Here is a 16,785-nt window from a genome sequence, read left to right on the forward strand (position 1 = left end):
TGTAGTACAAAAGGTTTTATTGGCATGACAGGTGAAATTCCAGATTATTTAACTTAACTGCTTGACTTTTACATATTCTCTTGCAAAGATATTGGGTTGAATAGCTTTACAGCATTGTCAGTCAGTATCTAGCAATTTTTCAGGTGATCAAGAACCCTTTTCTTAAGGCATTTGTGTCTTTCATAAAAATGTCTCAGGAAGAAGGAACAGTAGGGTCCACCATGAATACTGAAAAGCTACACTCTTCTCTATGGGAAAAGAATGCAGGATAGGAGACAGAAGCAGTTTTCCCCAAGGTGAAATGTCATTTCAGACAGCATATAAGAAAGAGGTAAGTTCTTCCTTTCCCACGTTATTGCTGCTCCTTTCACTCCTGGTTATCTATTGTGGGTAGCTGTATTGCTGACAAGAAAGAAATTTCAGGGTAAAATGCCATAAAGTCCTAGCAGATCAATACTGATGAAATAGGAGAAACCTTCTATGGCAATTATAGTAAATGATATAATTAGAGGTGAGTTTAGCAGGGGGATTTCCCTCTATCCCCTCCCCCTGGATTATCATAAAAATAACCAGAGATTGCTCGTTAGGATGGCTTTGGGAGTCTTACTTTTAACAAAAACGATGCAAAATCAAAACAACAAAAATAAATGAAACTACCCAATAAGACAGGTAACTGGAATATTTAATGCAGTTCATCACTGAAAATAACCGGACAATACCCCCAATTCTTCCCATTATTGCCACATTCCATTCACTTTTCAGAAAGTGAAAATGGTTTTTTTTTGTTTTGTTTTTGCCTTGACATATATATTAACTTTAAGTCAGTACTGTACAGAACGGTGCAACCCAATGTATGAAATTTAACACAGAAAATTCAATATATAACTAGATAAAACTTTATTGTCCTAATCCAGTGATCCTGTTCTGTAGGCAACTGGGATGTTACATACATAGAGTATACGTTATTCATGAGAAACACCTTGCAGGTTCTCATGATATATAGGAAAAAAAAGAAGAAGAAGAAGCAGATCCACTGCTTAGCTTTCCACACAGAGGAATCCGCATCGGATCCTACTGCATGGAAATCCCATACAGACTAGCAAAATGGACCTGCATGACCTTGCAATATGTAAAGTGATGCACATTTACAACTGGCTACACTAGCAATGCAATATTGATAGACAGCCTTTTGTTTCAAACCAGTTATCTGCATCTGTATTCAGTGGAAACCAACACATCTCCCCTGAAGCATTACATATAGTACTAGTTCTTTTATATACAGGTATCTCTGGATTCAAGTCCAATATATTTATTTATATTTTTATCACACATACCCATACCCACACACACTTTCTGTGGTGATCTCCTGATTATAACTAAACAGAAAAACATTTTCAGATTAAAAAAGCATTTATGAAGCTATCACCGTTCACTTCTAAAGATCAACAAGTATAATACAATATAATATTTTCATTATAAACAGCCTGTTCACATAAAAGTAAAACTGTGGTCCCATGGATATATTAGAACTGAGAAAAACATGTAAAAAATATTTACAGTTGTAAATGTATTTTGTTTTCCAAGATAACTAATTCAGGAAAGACAGAAAAAGAAATGAACAGATGGGTATCTTTATTTGCATTTTTCAATTTGATTTTTTTGGGTGCATGTTCCAAATTTCTTCTTTCCAATCACAGATTGCCTCTGTTCGCCTTGTATTGCTGCTGCTGCTGCGTTTAGTGTTCTGAGAAGACTGGCTGACTTTATTTCTGGGCACAGGAAGAAACGATTTCATTCTTGAAACGCCGCTCTTGAAAGACTCCGTTTTTGATTTACGGTCGCTGCATTCCATAGATTGACTGCTGCTGAGAGGACAGGTCCCCGGAATACCATCCTGTGAACAGAGTAATGTTTTATAGCATAACATGCATTTGCCCAAACAATAGCAACATCAGTCTGTGATTGAGCAGCCTGAGTTGACACAAAGTTGTCATTTGTGACAGATGCTCTGAATGAGGGAAATGTGAGGGATTTCCTTGGTGATAGCAAGCAAATGATGGTAAGGGCTCCAGTGTGGCAGACATTCAGGGTCTTCTGTTTTGCAAAGCATCAGAAATGTGTACTTGGAAGCAAATACCATTGTATCCAGCAGAACTTATAAGCAAGTGTACTTAGAATTTCAACCTTCAGGATAGGTCAGCAGGCAAAGAAAAATGGTTAATATATCAAGATTTAATAGTACAGGAAAATGGAGAACTTAAGATGCAATCAAGAGAACGGCTGACTGCAGAGGGATTTACTTTTAATGGTTTTCATACACACAGCTAAGGGAAAGGTTTAATATGGATAAAAAGCTACCAGGTATAGAACATGTAATAGGAAAGAATGTGGATAAACGGACTGAAATTCACATTGTCTTATAACTTAAGAGTTATAAGACTTTGAGTTTTGTGATTGTGAGGGAAGTGACAATAGGGATCCAACAGGTTAGTGCCATGTGGGCAAGACTTTTATGGCAGCTCAAATCACGTTTCTTCTTCTCCCACTCCATACTTCACAGTCCACCTTAATGTCTTTGTATTATAATGCTTGTCATGTTACCACTACTACCAATGGTAGCAACACTATGGAAAAAGGAATTATAGGAAAACATGAATGGCAGCAATGAGTCAAGTTGAACTGTACATTATATTCTAACTTACATGATTTGATGGGAGTTGTAGTCCAGCAACATCTAGGAGGCATAAGTTCTTTAAACCTGTGCTTTAAAGAATTGCAATACATTTTGCTTGGCTCTATATGGAAATGATTAGAAAATGAACAGGATTTCTGCTGACTGATTTTTGGCAATGTCGATTCCCCTTTCCACCGTACCTAGAAGTTTAGAAATGAGGATAATATTCCTATTTCTATTTTTGAAAAGATGTCTCTTCTTCTCCTCTTTTGCCATCTTGTGAGTACCGAATATGTTTTGAGAAGCAAGATGGAAGACATAACTAGGTACAGCCATCTGCTTTCTATATCTGTGATTCTTTCAAAGCTCGCCTGCAGCTTTCTAATTTGGATACAGGAACCTGCTAATAAATGCATGACCTTCACAAGGAGAAGCTGAAAGCTGCTAAATGCTGCTGAGATTTCTTTGCCACAGAGCACAATTCTGGATATGACTGAGGCAGATTTTATTTATTTCCTTTTAAACAAGTCAAGCCATTGTAAAGATAGATTTAGAGAGAAGGCAAGACATGGTTCACCAGTTTTCTCACATTATTATATTACTGTTGTTTAGAAACTAATTTTGATCTATAGTAGTCAGAAGCACTACTGCAGTAGTAATTAAATATAAACAAAATTTATATAGTTGTCACCTCATTATTATGAGATCATGACAACTGTAAGTTAAATATGAAATTACATCAATCTCATGTTGTTAGGGCAAGAAATCTTTCAGATATTGCATTGGGAGCACACCTTTTCCCCAAACTGAACACAAATATTCTATTTTCTTGAGATAAGCAGCAGTGATTGGAGTATTGTGGCTATCCCTGAGGAATTTTCTTTGTATGTAAAGGATTCTGTTGTCAAGCTCTAATTTCTTCAGTTTAAAGGGAGAGAGAGAGAGAGATTAAAAAAAAAAAGACAGCAGGCAATTCTGTCAAAAATTCTAGAAAATCACTCTCCAGTCAGATGCTACAGATTTCCCTGACCTGCACATTCCTTCTGGACTCACAGCTCTAGCCCTGAGGAGCAGGTACAACTGGAGCCAGTAGGGCCTTTGCATTACTCCCACCAGTTATGACCAGCGCTGCATCAGAAGACTCTGCTTGCAGTCACTCATGCCTTGATCACCTCTCAGATTATTGCAATGCATTGTACATGGGGCTGCCCTTGAAGACTGCTAAGAAGCTATAATTGGTCCAGTAGTCACAGATGCTTCGCATTTTATCTGGAGCTGTACTAAAGGGCAGTTGGCTTCTTAGTGCAATTCAGAGTGCTCGCTGTCATCTTTAAAGTCCCACATGGCTAAGGACCCGTGTAGGACTTCCTGTCCCAACAATCTCTACCTGTCTAATGTATATGCTGCTTGATTCCCAAAGGCTCTCAGCAGCTCACAAACAATACAGAAGTGGAATAGAAAGAATTAAAAGGAATCCTTCCCCCATCCAATAACAATCAGCTTCCTAGCCACTGACATGCTGATTTGCAGGAAGGGAATCCCTACTTTTCCATTGGTACCTTTGGAACTGTGAGATGACATCACCACCCAGCCTGCAGGGTGTAGAAAAGTCCCCTGACCTGGCTATTCCAGAAATCCTTAGGAACTGACTTGAGAGATGGCGTCTCTCCACCACAGGAAACAACAGAATATGTTGTTTGGGAACTGTATGCCTCTATGTGGTGAGATGGGAATGATACCATTGGGTTCTTGCATTATAGAAATATTACTCTTGTTTTCATCCTTTCATTGCATGGGAGTACTTGCTGCTTAGAGTTATTTGCAACCAAAGCAGCTTGCAAGCTAAGTAAGTAAATAGACAAATCAATAACATAAACTTCCAGAATTCAACCACCAGCTCAGCCATTGCTGAAAATTCCTGAAGATTGCTTGCCTTTCTAATTGCAGCCCTTCTCTCCTCCATTTCTCCTGCTGTTGCTCAGGAATGGGAAGATCACAAGGGCCTCAGCCTTTCAGAGGTTTTTTTGTTTTTTGCAAACACTTCTAAACTGGATGCTCCTCTTGTCTCCTTCTGCCCTCTTCTTCCAAAGAGAAAGAAATGGCAAATGGCGGGTGGGGGGGGGGCGGGGAGAGGAGAGGAAAGAGAGAAGCCCTTCAGCAACTCAGCATCTTCTAGCAAGCTCCCTTCTTGGTTCTATTTCAGGCAGTCACTTCCTTTATGTTTGCTTGGTTTCCATGGCAATAGCGGCCATCTGGAGTGCATGACAGCCTGAATCTCAATGGCCAAAACCCAGTGCTCTCCTCCAAATGCTAGCTGCTCAACTGTTTTTCTCCAGAGGGTGTTCTTTTTGAAATTCCTTTTCTAGTCTCCTTGCTGGAAAACATCTAAGGTATGAGGCCAATCTCATCTCATTCTTCCATCATTTTGTAATAGATACAAGATGCTAAGTGGTTCCGGGATGGAGATAGCTTGGCCTCAATTATCAAAACGTAGATAATCTTGTATTAAATTATTGCAATAAAGTGCTATGGCAGAGATCTGCCTTTAAAACAGCTTGAAAACAGCAGTTAATCCAGAATAGGATGATTAGGTTAATAACTAGGTTTGGACCCTGACTGCACCCATAATATAGGTTCAGCAGTTATGGTCAACAAACCCAGAACTATACCAACTTTCTTAAGTGTAACTTTCTGAGTGTGCACTGCAAACCTCTATCACATGCCCTGCAGCTTCTCAGGTACCTGCTGCGATGCTGATGTGGCTGCATTCATGACGTTTGCCGAAAACACCGGATCCTTCTGAGGAGTGCTGATTGTCAGAAGCAACTCGTCCTTTGAGTCTATTATCTATGAAAAATGGATAAGACAAGAAGAGGGGAGGGTCAGTACTACAATAATGTAAAGCAGAGGTGGTTTTTAATAACAATTGTTGTTTATTTGTTTAGTCACTTCCGACTCTTCGTGACTTCATGGACCAGCCCACGCCAGAGCTTCCTGTCGGTCGTCAACACCCCCAGCTCCCCCAGGGACGAGTCCGTCACCTCTTAACAAGTCTTCAGAAGTGGTTTGCCATTGTCTGCTTCCTTGGGCTGTGAGAGAGTGAAAGGTCCAAGGTCCCCCAGTTGGCTTTGTGCCTAAAGTGGGAACTCATGGCCTCCCAGTTTCTAGCCTGATATCTTTAACCACTACACCAAACTGGCTCTCAATTTAAACTATCTGTTTACTTGTGGTAAAAATAAAGGCAGTGAGGGAAGAACAAGAAAGGGGTAGAGTATCAGCTAGCTGGCAGTGCCCAGCAGTACAGAAATGTTGCTTATAGTTGGGCTGGGGGGAGTGAATCCAGTAAGCTCTTCAGAAAGGGCTTAACTATCAGAGCAAAATGAGAGAAAGATATCAAAGCTAAGTCTAAAAAGGAAAAGGGCAAAGCTATTGATGAATATGCAAAATATATGAAGAAAAGAATGGAAGATGAAAGATGAAAGATGAGAAATACACTGTTGGGCACATTGAATTTGACATGATTCTGATGGTAATGAAAAGTTTATCAGCTGTCCTTCATTCAAAGATATGAGGGTGATACTCAAAATTGTCATATAGTCCTAAAATACATTTAAAACAAAACAAAACAGAATAGTCACAATATAACTGAAAAAGCAGTACCATAAAAGAACACTAGCTGGTAATGTGGTCTGAACAAACAATATTTTTAACCAAATATGCTAAATATCTAATAAACTCAGTGCTGGTCAGAGTTCTATGGGACAATATAATAGGGAATGATCCTTTTGTGTTAACGCATATTGTATGCGAGATACGGTAGTTTGAAAAGAGCTTCCACAGCAGATGAAAAGAGAAAGGCAGGCTGAAGTCCAGGGCAAAACAGGATACCAGATACACACTATAACGGTGTGAGTCAAAAGATGAATAGAAGAAGAAAGCTGGAAAATAGTTGCAAGAGTTGGAGAAAATAGAAGGGAAAAGAAAATGGAATATAGAGAAATTGGTGAAGAAACTCAGGGCTGACTACCTTGTGAAAAAGAGTAGGCAGTATTTACCTTACTGATGTCAGATTCTGATTTGCTTAAACAAATACTCTGAAGTTCCTGCAGAAGGTCCACTTCATCATCTGAACCAACGGATAGTCTCTGTTCCAGGTTTAACACACTGAAGGGATCATCTTCCAGAGACCTTGGAAAGGAAAACAAAATTATGTTCTTCAACATAATTAACAGATGGCAATCTATAAGATGGAGCTACGGAAAGGCTATTTATTTCTTGCAGTTGAATAGAGGAAATATACATGGAAGCAGGGCAAGTTCAATTCATGCAATAAAAAATTAATCCCAATCTATTTTCAGATGGCCAGAAGTATCTCAACACTAAGGGTTCATTTTTTTCTAAACAAGTTTCAAAATATAAGGCATTAAGTAATGCACAAATACCGATTAGAGTTTTCAGACAGAAATATCACGTAGTTAGTTATCAATCCAAATGGAATATTTTGGAATAGGGAGATTGCACATTCTTCGCTCAGTATCTAAAACTGTTTAGTTCTCAAACTTCAAATCCTCTGGAGATCTAAACCTAAACTGCAGTTGAGATTTGAATTCTTCTAGTTGTTTTCCTAATGGCATACACTGAAGAAATACTGGAACTTATCAAAGGGACTTCCATTCTAAATTTCCATTCTGCATAACTCCTTCCTGTAAACCATTTAAAAGAAAGATGTCCTTTATATGACAAGAAAAGAAAATTATGGAATATTCTTACAGACATGGACTATCCCTAATAAAACTCACGTTATTTTCAACCACTTCTGGGATTTTAATAGAGTTTTCCAATATGACCATTCACAGTAAAATCCCTGCATTTCTTCCACTGGTTATGTTTTTTTCATCTGTGCAATATTTTGGCATATATTGCAAAGATTTTTATGATATTTGCAAAAGGCACAGAAACCATGGTTTTGGTTACAGAATCTAGCCATCATACTGTAAGTTGGGTAAGATGTGTTTGCTGTCATAATTCCTATGCAATAATGGAGAAACACATGCTGGCTGATAACTACCATGTAATGATTTATTCAATGGCTACAAAATTATAATCTGAAATCTTGAGAGATTACACATAAACATGTAACTTACTTTTTCTCTAAGGAAGCCATTTTATTCTCAGTTTCCTTCAATATATTATTTGACTTAATACCTACAGGAGAGAAAGGATGGTAAGTCAGAAAGTCATCTTTTATGCCCATCTTTTCTACCTTTGAACAAGGTTCTGCAACTATCCCTGGAAAAGTAAGAAAATTTATGCTCCAACACTGTTTAGTGGATTGTCGTGCAGTTGGTAAAAAAGTTAAGAAATGAAAGTCCTTGACTGGGTTTTTTTTTTAATGTCATTAGGGTGATTTCAAGTCACCAAATAAATTATCCCTGTTGCCTTCCAATTTCCACCAGTTGTCATGAGTAAGGATGGCGAGCAGCATTTCTTGGTTTTCTGAAGACATTCCAAACGTATCTCTTTAATTGCTTGTTCCTCCCTCTTTCGATGGGAGTAGGAGTTTGTTAGGATTGATATCCTAACAGCCAGGAAACACGCTGAGACAAGGGACTGGTCTCTAATATTTATTGCTAGTACTTAACAGGAATCCTAACAAACTGAAGAAGCATGGGAAAACCCAGACATATAACCCCCAAGGGTTAAGGCGGTCCCGATCTGTGTCTCTTTGAATGGCTGACCAATTCCCCAGTGCTACGCATGCGCTTGACAGGCTGGATGGGAGCCCCCTGCTCGCCATCCTCACTCATGACACCAGTCGTTACCTTCTGCATTTCCCTCTGCCTTACTCCAGGACTGGGCTGATGCGTGGTTCGACTTCTTACGTGGACTTGTGCTTGCTTTTCTCCAAGCAGCATTTTCTTCTTTTTTCTTGGGGCAATTCTTGTAGTTTGACACCATGGAGAGAGGAAAGCTTCCTCCTTTAAAATCTGCAATGTACCGATCCATTTCTGTAACAATGGAAATGAAAGAAGCAGATGACAATACAGTGGTGTGATGTGGTTGCCAAGTTATTAAGGAGGTGCAGTGTGGTTGCCAAGTTATTAAATCTTTTGTTTAAAAGAGTATTTTTCCCACTTAGTTTCATTCTGATCGTAGTTTCACTCTAAGCTCATGATCCCAGGAATTAACAGCAACAACAAAAATCCCTTGTGCAAACAAAATTAAAGATCACAACAGCAAAAGGAAATGTTCTGGAGATCTACACATTTGCCACAACCTACCTGCTCTGGGAAGAGGACATCCATGCAGAACTGCTTTATTTAACAGGATACTGAGTGCAGCTTTCACCACTGCTTGCTGCCCTTGGCTTGGACTTTTTTTGACTGCCATTTGTCCAAACATGGGTGCTCTTTTCAGAGAAGCTCGGGAGAGAATTGCTTCTTGAACAAGGGGAGCAATGACAGCATTCCACAATTTTGACATCCATCTTGAAGCAGGAGGAAAAAAGAAACAGGATGAAGAGATAATTATCATTTCCGGACACTGAGGCAAATATGAAAGAAAAAGTAGTGCTAAGAAAGATCTGGCCACCAGTCTGCTGTTCAAATTACAATAGTTTCATCTATAGTAGTTCTTTCAAAGCGTATCTACTTCCAGATATGATTCCCAACAACAGTGATAATCACTAAAAATAAAACACAGTAAGGGGGACTCAAAGAAGCAGCTTAATTCTGACACAATAGTAGTTGCAGTTTGGGGGCATAAATCAGCACCAGAATATTACCTGACTCAAAGCATTGATTTCCTTCAAAACGCTAAGCTCTTAATTGCCCAAAGCTGTTGGGGGGGGGGGGGGAAAGATGTTGCTCATCTTTTATTTGTTTGAATTATATTCCAACTTTTATTCAGGAGCTCAGGGCCATATACGTAGTGCTCCGTTGTTGATTTTTGTGTAACAATAAACCTGTGAACAATAAACCTGGGTGGGGTCAAAGAAAGAGTGATTGGGCCAAAGTTAGAGCCAGGGCCGCAACTGGGGCAAGCGGGGCATGTGCCCCTGGTGCTGCACTGGGGGACGCCAAAATGAGCACTGGGGGGATGCCAAAATGGATGAGGAATCCATGTTTGCCCCAGGTGACACAGACTCCAGGTGCGGGCCTGGTCAGAGGACTTCTGTGGTGAAAGTAGGCCCAAATCTGAGACTCCTCACTCCTAGTTCAACACCTTAACTGCTCCACCACACTGGTTTTCAACACCAGATTATGACTTTTATTTAAAAGATTCAAAAAGCTCCAGAAAATGTTAACCATGTTCCCCAAAACTTCACAAAAGTAGAATTTCTGAAACAGAAAGCAAGGTCTGGAGAAAGAGAGAGAGAAAAAAAATCACCAAACTTAATGCTAACCATATAATCACATTAATTAATGATTATCAGCATATTAATGCCAGTATAGTGTCACAGGTATATTCTATCAATCATTATATAATGCTATGTTATAACAACATATAGCTTTATGTCATAAATTTGTATAAATGAGTATGTTGGAAAGACATGAGACCTACTCAGACCAGACCCAAAGAAACAAAGAATTGCTCAGGAAGATTTCAGCTTATGCAGCAGGTGGAAAAGTACGAGAATGCAGACTTCAAAGAAGACTAAAGTAATGGTTCCTACAACAAATGATTACTCCCAAATAACAGATGGGAAGTTCCCACATAAGCCATGTTAAAAGCAAATCATTTATCAGCATCAGAATAGCAATATACACAGTTAATATATTCTAATACAAACAAAACATTTATTCACCTTCTTTCCTACTTTAGTGAATTACTTCAAATATAAGGAAATATTTAAAAATAGCTTTCCAAGCTAGAAAAGTAGGTCAGTAATAATCTCCTGAATATCTGGAGTAAAAGTACCAATGAAAGTTTTAATGAAGTCAAAAGTTTTTCACTGCTTAAGTACCAGAGAAGATACATTTCACTATGGTTCGCACTTTCCTACTACTGCTGGCCAGCTCTTGGCTCCTGCATTTAGGATTTGTTAAATAATTTACAGTAATGTAAATTACCCCCCCCCCACTTTTTTGGGGAGAAGAGTATTAAAGAATTTCAGTTAAAATTAGGGGGAAGTACTAGTTTGTACTGTATCTTGAACAAATTTCCCTTCCCTTCCCCTTCCCCATTTCCATTTCTTTTGTTTAATTCACAAATAGGGCAAATAAAAGAGAACAGTTAAAGTGAACACTGTACTTCCTGCATTTAATTTTCCCCCAACCTCAGTGTTTACAAGTTTCCCAACTAAGCTTGTGGATCATTATAACAGATACTTTGGGCTAAAATGTTAAACATTTGATGAAGTGCGCTGCTGTAAGCTTATGCTGTGATAGATTTACTAGTCTTTAGGGTGCCAGAAGCCTCCTTCAGGTAGAAGCAAACGATTACATTAACTGGCCCTATAAGAAAGCTCCTTTTGGCTGTGTTTCAAAATATTCCTTATGACCAGCTTATAAATTGAGATTGAAGAAGAAGTTTGAATTAAAGCCAGAAAGAGGAGCACTGAGGTATTAGAACTGAGAAACTAGAAAGGGAGTAAGGAAACTGTGATATACTGTATCTTTAATATTATCACCCACAGACTTCACATTTTGTTGTTCTTCAGTTTGTTCAACACACACACACACACAGACACTTCCCCCCCCCTCCCATGGAAAAGCTGAATGCTTCTTCCTTTGAAAATCAAAGCACAGTATATCAGCAATGCTGACATTTGTGAGACAAACATATGCTTAGCAATTTTGCTGCCTGTTTATTTTTAGTGTCTTGTTTTATTTATCCAGCAAATGAATATTTAAACAGAGCTATTCATGCCTTGTAGACTCTGACCACCTTTAAAAAAATCCCTACTGATTATTTTTTCACCTTCTTTCTTCTGTAACACATTGAGAATTAAATATAATACAATTTTTCATCTTCAGAGCAGTATCTCTCAACAGTTCCATCCTTATTCCCAAATTTAAAGACTGAGAATTGAGGCTGACAGATAGGGTTCTGATGACAGCCACCTACACACTAGGCAGTTAGGCTATTAATACTATTGGGAAGTCTTAAAAGCAGTGTTAGTCATGAGTAATGGCCAAAACTAAGCAAGACTTTCTCACCAGCACCATCCGTCTTACTGATGGAAGGCAGGAATGCCCAGCACTTTGGAGCAAAGGACTGCAACTCATCTCTGAGTGGACAAGGTCAGGCAAAAGCTAGAATTTGATTTAAAGTAATTAAATGTATTTAATATGATTACTTCCTACGTATTTTATGTCTTCCCTTTGAGAACATTAAAAAGTAGCAGCTTAAGAAACATCTGTTCCCTCAGAGCTTTGGTTAAGCTTATCTCTGCCCTGCCCATCTGGTCCAGTCTGGCACAGTGGTTCTATTTTTTTTAAAAAGTTATTTAATATTTTAATATATCTAATAATTTTGATGTATTGTAATTGCATTGAAAGCTGCTTAGTCTCGTATGACGGAAGCAGCATAGAAGCATTTGTAATAAATAACATGTTTTATTGAATTCTATTAAATAATGTTTTAAAAATCATATACTGGTTTAATGAGTTTAATATTTTGGGATTGTTTGTAAGGATAAAAAATGGTGGGATAAAAATAAATGATAAAATTCAGCAGCAACATTTAGATGCTCTGGATTACTGGATTTGAGGACCTGCATATGGCTCTGGGGCCACAGACGGTGTACTCTGCTGTAAGGGCTTTAAAAAACTCTTAATGAAGAAGCTGAGATTTGTGGTGTGCTGAATTTTGTCTAAGGGGCCTATAGCTGCATTGGCACAGAGCTGAAAAACCAGTGAGAAGATATTAATCAATGACAAAAAGTGATGAAAAAAAAATATTTACAATTTTTTAGATTCTAAAAAAGATACAACTTATATCCACAGAGCCATCATGTGTTAACTGAATGATGGCAGGCAGTTCTTTAGCACTTTTGTTTAGAAGGATTGAGTTGTGGGAAGGACTTCACTTAAGATTCTAGACAGCAGCTGCAAATCAAGAGGATAGAACACTGGTCTAGCTGGATGTGGGAGAAGGTAGCTTTCTTTGTGCCTGATATACAGAACATGTTCAGGACAACAAACATGGAATTTATTTATTTATTTATTTATTTAGTATAGCCGCCCATCTCAAACCAGTGACTCTGGGTGGCCAACAATCATAAAAACAATTAAACAATTAACACAGAACAAAAAGAAATTAAATACACATTGCAGCCAAGAGATACTACAATCTGTCGGTGTCAGCACAACCAGCCCTTCATGTACTCGGGACTCAGGAATTCTCCTCAGTCCCTCATTAGAATAATGTTAGTTTAATATATCCATATATGTAATGTCAGTTTATATGCATTTCTGCAATAATCATCTGGAATAATCTTTCAGTTTGACATTACAACCCAAACCATACTATACATAAAATTATATATAAAATTTATGCTATAATGAACATAAAACAAATAACTACAAATACAAAAATAGTCCCAATTTCCTAATAAAAAAATAGGAAATAGTTTTGTATTTGTAGTTAGATTGTAGACTATTTGTTGATAGAAAGTATGAACAAACACCACACAAGTCTTTTTTCATTATCTACTTTCAAATATCTTTTTCTAAATGTTGAATAATATTGAAGAGAGGAATCCCTTCCCAAGGAGACGTGAACAAAGACCTTGGTGTTGGTCATATCCCTGTGTACACTGGGGCTCCTCCACTTAGAAAGAATTGATGTACTGATGAGCAGACCTATTATTTCTTCTATTTACCACAAATGCTATGAGTCCCTAACTTCTGAAAATAGGATTAGACATATAAGTTGAAATTTAATATTTCCTTCTCTTTTACACATGTCATATGAATATATACTGAATGGTGCTCTTAGGATACCTGTTGCTGATTAATATACTTCTCTTAATAATATTTAGCGACAAGCATTAGTACTTTTTTTGAGGGGTACCTTTGAGCCAGTCTTGACTCCTGGTGACTTTCTGGATAAGTCCATCCAGTTTCTTGGTAATATTTTTGGAAGTGGTTTACCATGGACTCTTCCTAGGGCTCAGAGAGTGACCAGCCCAAAGCCACCCACCCACTGACTTCCATGCCCAAGGCAGGACTAGAACTCACAGTGTCTGGGCTTCTAACTAGTCCCTTTAACTAGTACACCAAACTGGCTGCCATTAGTATGATTAGGCCATATAATCTCAGGCTTTTTTTTGTTCCCTCAACAAAAGAGCATATAGTATGTAATTACCTTAGAAAGAAGACCTATCTAAATTAAGAGAGTAGTCCTATTGTGTTTGTTCCCTCCCCACCTGCCCCCTCCCCACGTTTGATTGGACTCAGGGCAATTCCACATGCCAGGCTAAGCTGTTGGTCTCTCCTGTTTCTCCCAGTTATTCCTGAAGCTGATTTTTAAAAATACTATCCAGATTGCAGTGTTTGGCAATGCGTTGGTGCTCAGTCTGGACTATCCCACTGCAGACCTGATTGGTCATTCATCTGCTTTTTGCCCTTCCTGTCAGTGCAGGGGAGGCAAACTTTGTTGTCTGGTCCTATGTGGGTGCGTGTCCCAGTGCCTGTTTTTTTTTGGGGGGGGGGATTATTCCCTTTTCCTTTGCTTTCCCAGATGTTTATATGGATACCCCTTTCCACTGTTCATGGACACTGATGCAGACCCTGCTGTAATGCTACAATGATCAAACAAAGGAAACAGGTTGTTCCTTCATTCCTATGTCCCTGTAGGTCTGCAGAAACATTGTAGCAATGAAGAATGAGGGTGCAGCTCCCAATCAGCAGCCTGGCAGCCCAGAATGTAATGGCTACACAGGGCAGCAACCAGCCAGTAGATGTAAGGGGGGTGGGGGTGGGGGTAGGGGTAGGCAGCTGATCTGAGTTGGGGCTGTCACTAGATTGAAAGGAATGAAGCAGCAGTTTTGCAAAACTTAGGCAAGTAATCTATTTGCAACGGGCTGGGGATGGGTAAGAGATGACATCATCTTTTCATGAACTCAGGAAGCAATAAGTAGCCCATAGTTGTGATGGAGTGAGCAGAAAGAAAGAGTGGATCTACCCTTACTGTCTGATAAGTGTATACATAGGATAGTAATTTAAGAAACAGGATCTGGCACTTTATATGTCCTTAGTGGATGTAAGTCCAATGAATTCTTATTGTATAGCTGCATCAGAAGTGTTCTGTTCTATGGGGTTTATATTTCAGGGAATATGTCTAAGATTGTTCTTCAACATTTATTATTGCCAAATATTTCTGTGCAAAGGTTATATACCGGGGAAATGATTGGGCAATGGATGATTAAATAGATGACTGGAACATACTGGAGATGGAAGAGTTTTAAAGGGTGTGATGGCATTAAAAAGAATTAAATAAAAGACATACTTCACTGTTGCGTGACTGTGACCAGGCACCACTGGACAAGAAAGAAAATGCCTGGGCCCAACAAGAGCTTCAGGTGCACCAAGCCGTGATAAACATGAGTTCAGTTGATCCCAAACTGCAAGAATCCACTCAACCATCTTGCACACTGGATCAGATGGAGGCGGCATTTGTCCCCTGAACTGCACAGAATAGAACAAACGGTTACTTTGGAAATCTTACGTATCTCTTTGAAGAAAGGAAACAATTTCCAATTGCATACATTGCAAATAAATGGTAGGTTTCAGAAAATAACAATTTTAAAGAAGGGAGAGAGATTGAGGGCCATTTAACACCTGGATGTTTACTGTTTGATAATTAGCTTCAAGTTGTGACTGCTTGTATAAACAGTCTCCTTTGAATTACAGTTTGGATTTAAATTGTTACAAGTACTGTATTTATCCCAAAGGAAGATGAGCCTAAATTTAAAATGATTCTCTATCTGCCCCCTCCGCAATGCGAAGAAAGACAAAACAGAATTTAAGACTCACACACAAGGTGCTGTTTCTGTGACTGCTTTGTCCTTATGGAATAGCCTTCCCTCCGACCAAGTCTAGCATAATCCTTCTTAATGTTCCATAAGCTCTCCCTTTCATAGAGAGTTTGGTGAATAGATAATTGTTGCTATTTTTTAATTTTAATTCAACTTTGTCCATGGTTGTATTTTTGTTGTGTTATCAAGTAACTACTACTGCTGCTGCTGCTGCTGCTACTCTGGGTTGCTTACAGTTTTGATTTTAATTATATTTATTATGGATGTTTTAATTATCTGAATGTTTTATTGGATTGCTATAAACTGCTTTGAGTCTTTTTATTTTGGAATGGATGGATGGATGAAATGTTAGGCAATGCCTGCCTGCTGGCACTCCATGCATCTCATAAAGTTCACAAAGGCTTATTCCTTTTAACAGAATATATTATCCTGTAAAGATGCTACAAGATTTCTGATTTTTGACTACCCTAGTGTAACTTTAAGGACTGATTGTAAGTCCATTTTTTCATCACCATCATAACTTTGAACGGTCGCTGAATGAATGGATGTAACCCGAGGACTACTTGTATGGAAATATGATCCTTTTGGAGTTTTCTCACACAACCAGGTTGGAGGCCAGGCAACTGTGATTCCAAAACCCCTGACTCCTGGGTTTTTCTTTTAAGGTAATGCAAATTCAGCTCAAAATTTACAATATAATTTTGATAATGTAGATGTTAATGTGATATAAACTTACTTAATGTAGTCCTTGCTTAACAACCCTAATTGGGACTGGAATTTCTGTTGCTAAGTGAAGAGTTCATTAGGCAAAACATCATGTGACTGCACCACTTAGCGATGGCAGTTCTGGTAGTCCCAGTTGTGTCCTTAGGTGAGGACTGCCCCGCCGTTAAGCATAATGGTGTGTGATAAAGACCCTGAGAAACGGGGTGAAGAGATGCTGCCTAGGAAACAGTTAGATATGAGAGTGCATAGCCTGCAGCTGCATATTGGGAAGAGAAAGAGGCTCAGAAGGGAGCCTCCCTACCTTCTCAGGCCATAAAGGACGCAGCGGGAGATTTGTACTTTCAGACTTGCAAGATTCTGTTAAGGTAGCCTTACAATAAACTAGAATTGGCTCATCTGG

The 16,785-nt window shown here is 38.7% G+C and overlaps 1 protein-coding gene across 4 annotated transcripts in view; it reads right to left on the reverse strand.

Annotated features, from left to right (window-relative positions):
• Positions 1-16,785, reverse strand: part of CTTNBP2 (cortactin binding protein 2) — a 96,703-nt gene continuing 79,918 nt past the window's right edge. For 2 of the 4 annotated variants that reach the window (XM_063309509.1, XM_063309513.1), the window contains 7 exons: positions 15,131-15,309; positions 8,956-9,161; positions 8,497-8,682; positions 7,819-7,879; positions 6,730-6,862; positions 5,417-5,521; positions 1-1,894 (listed from right to left, as the gene is read on the reverse strand). In XM_063309509.1, the coding sequence (XP_063165579.1) occupies positions 1,646-1,894; positions 5,417-5,521; positions 6,730-6,862; positions 7,819-7,879; positions 8,497-8,682; positions 8,956-9,161; positions 15,131-15,309 (1,119 nt within the window). In that variant the 3' untranslated portion in view covers positions 1-1,645. Of the gene's footprint in view, positions 4,753-5,416; positions 5,522-6,729; positions 6,863-7,818; positions 7,880-8,496; positions 8,683-8,955; positions 9,162-15,130; positions 15,310-16,785 lie in introns of all 4 variants that reach the window. The other 2 variants (XM_063309510.1, XM_063309511.1) reach the window with 2 other exon arrangements.

The sequence above is a fragment of the Candoia aspera genome, chromosome 7, assembly GCF_035149785.1.
Source record: "Candoia aspera isolate rCanAsp1 chromosome 7, rCanAsp1.hap2, whole genome shotgun sequence".
Taxonomy (NCBI): domain Eukaryota; kingdom Metazoa; phylum Chordata; class Lepidosauria; order Squamata; family Boidae; genus Candoia; species Candoia aspera.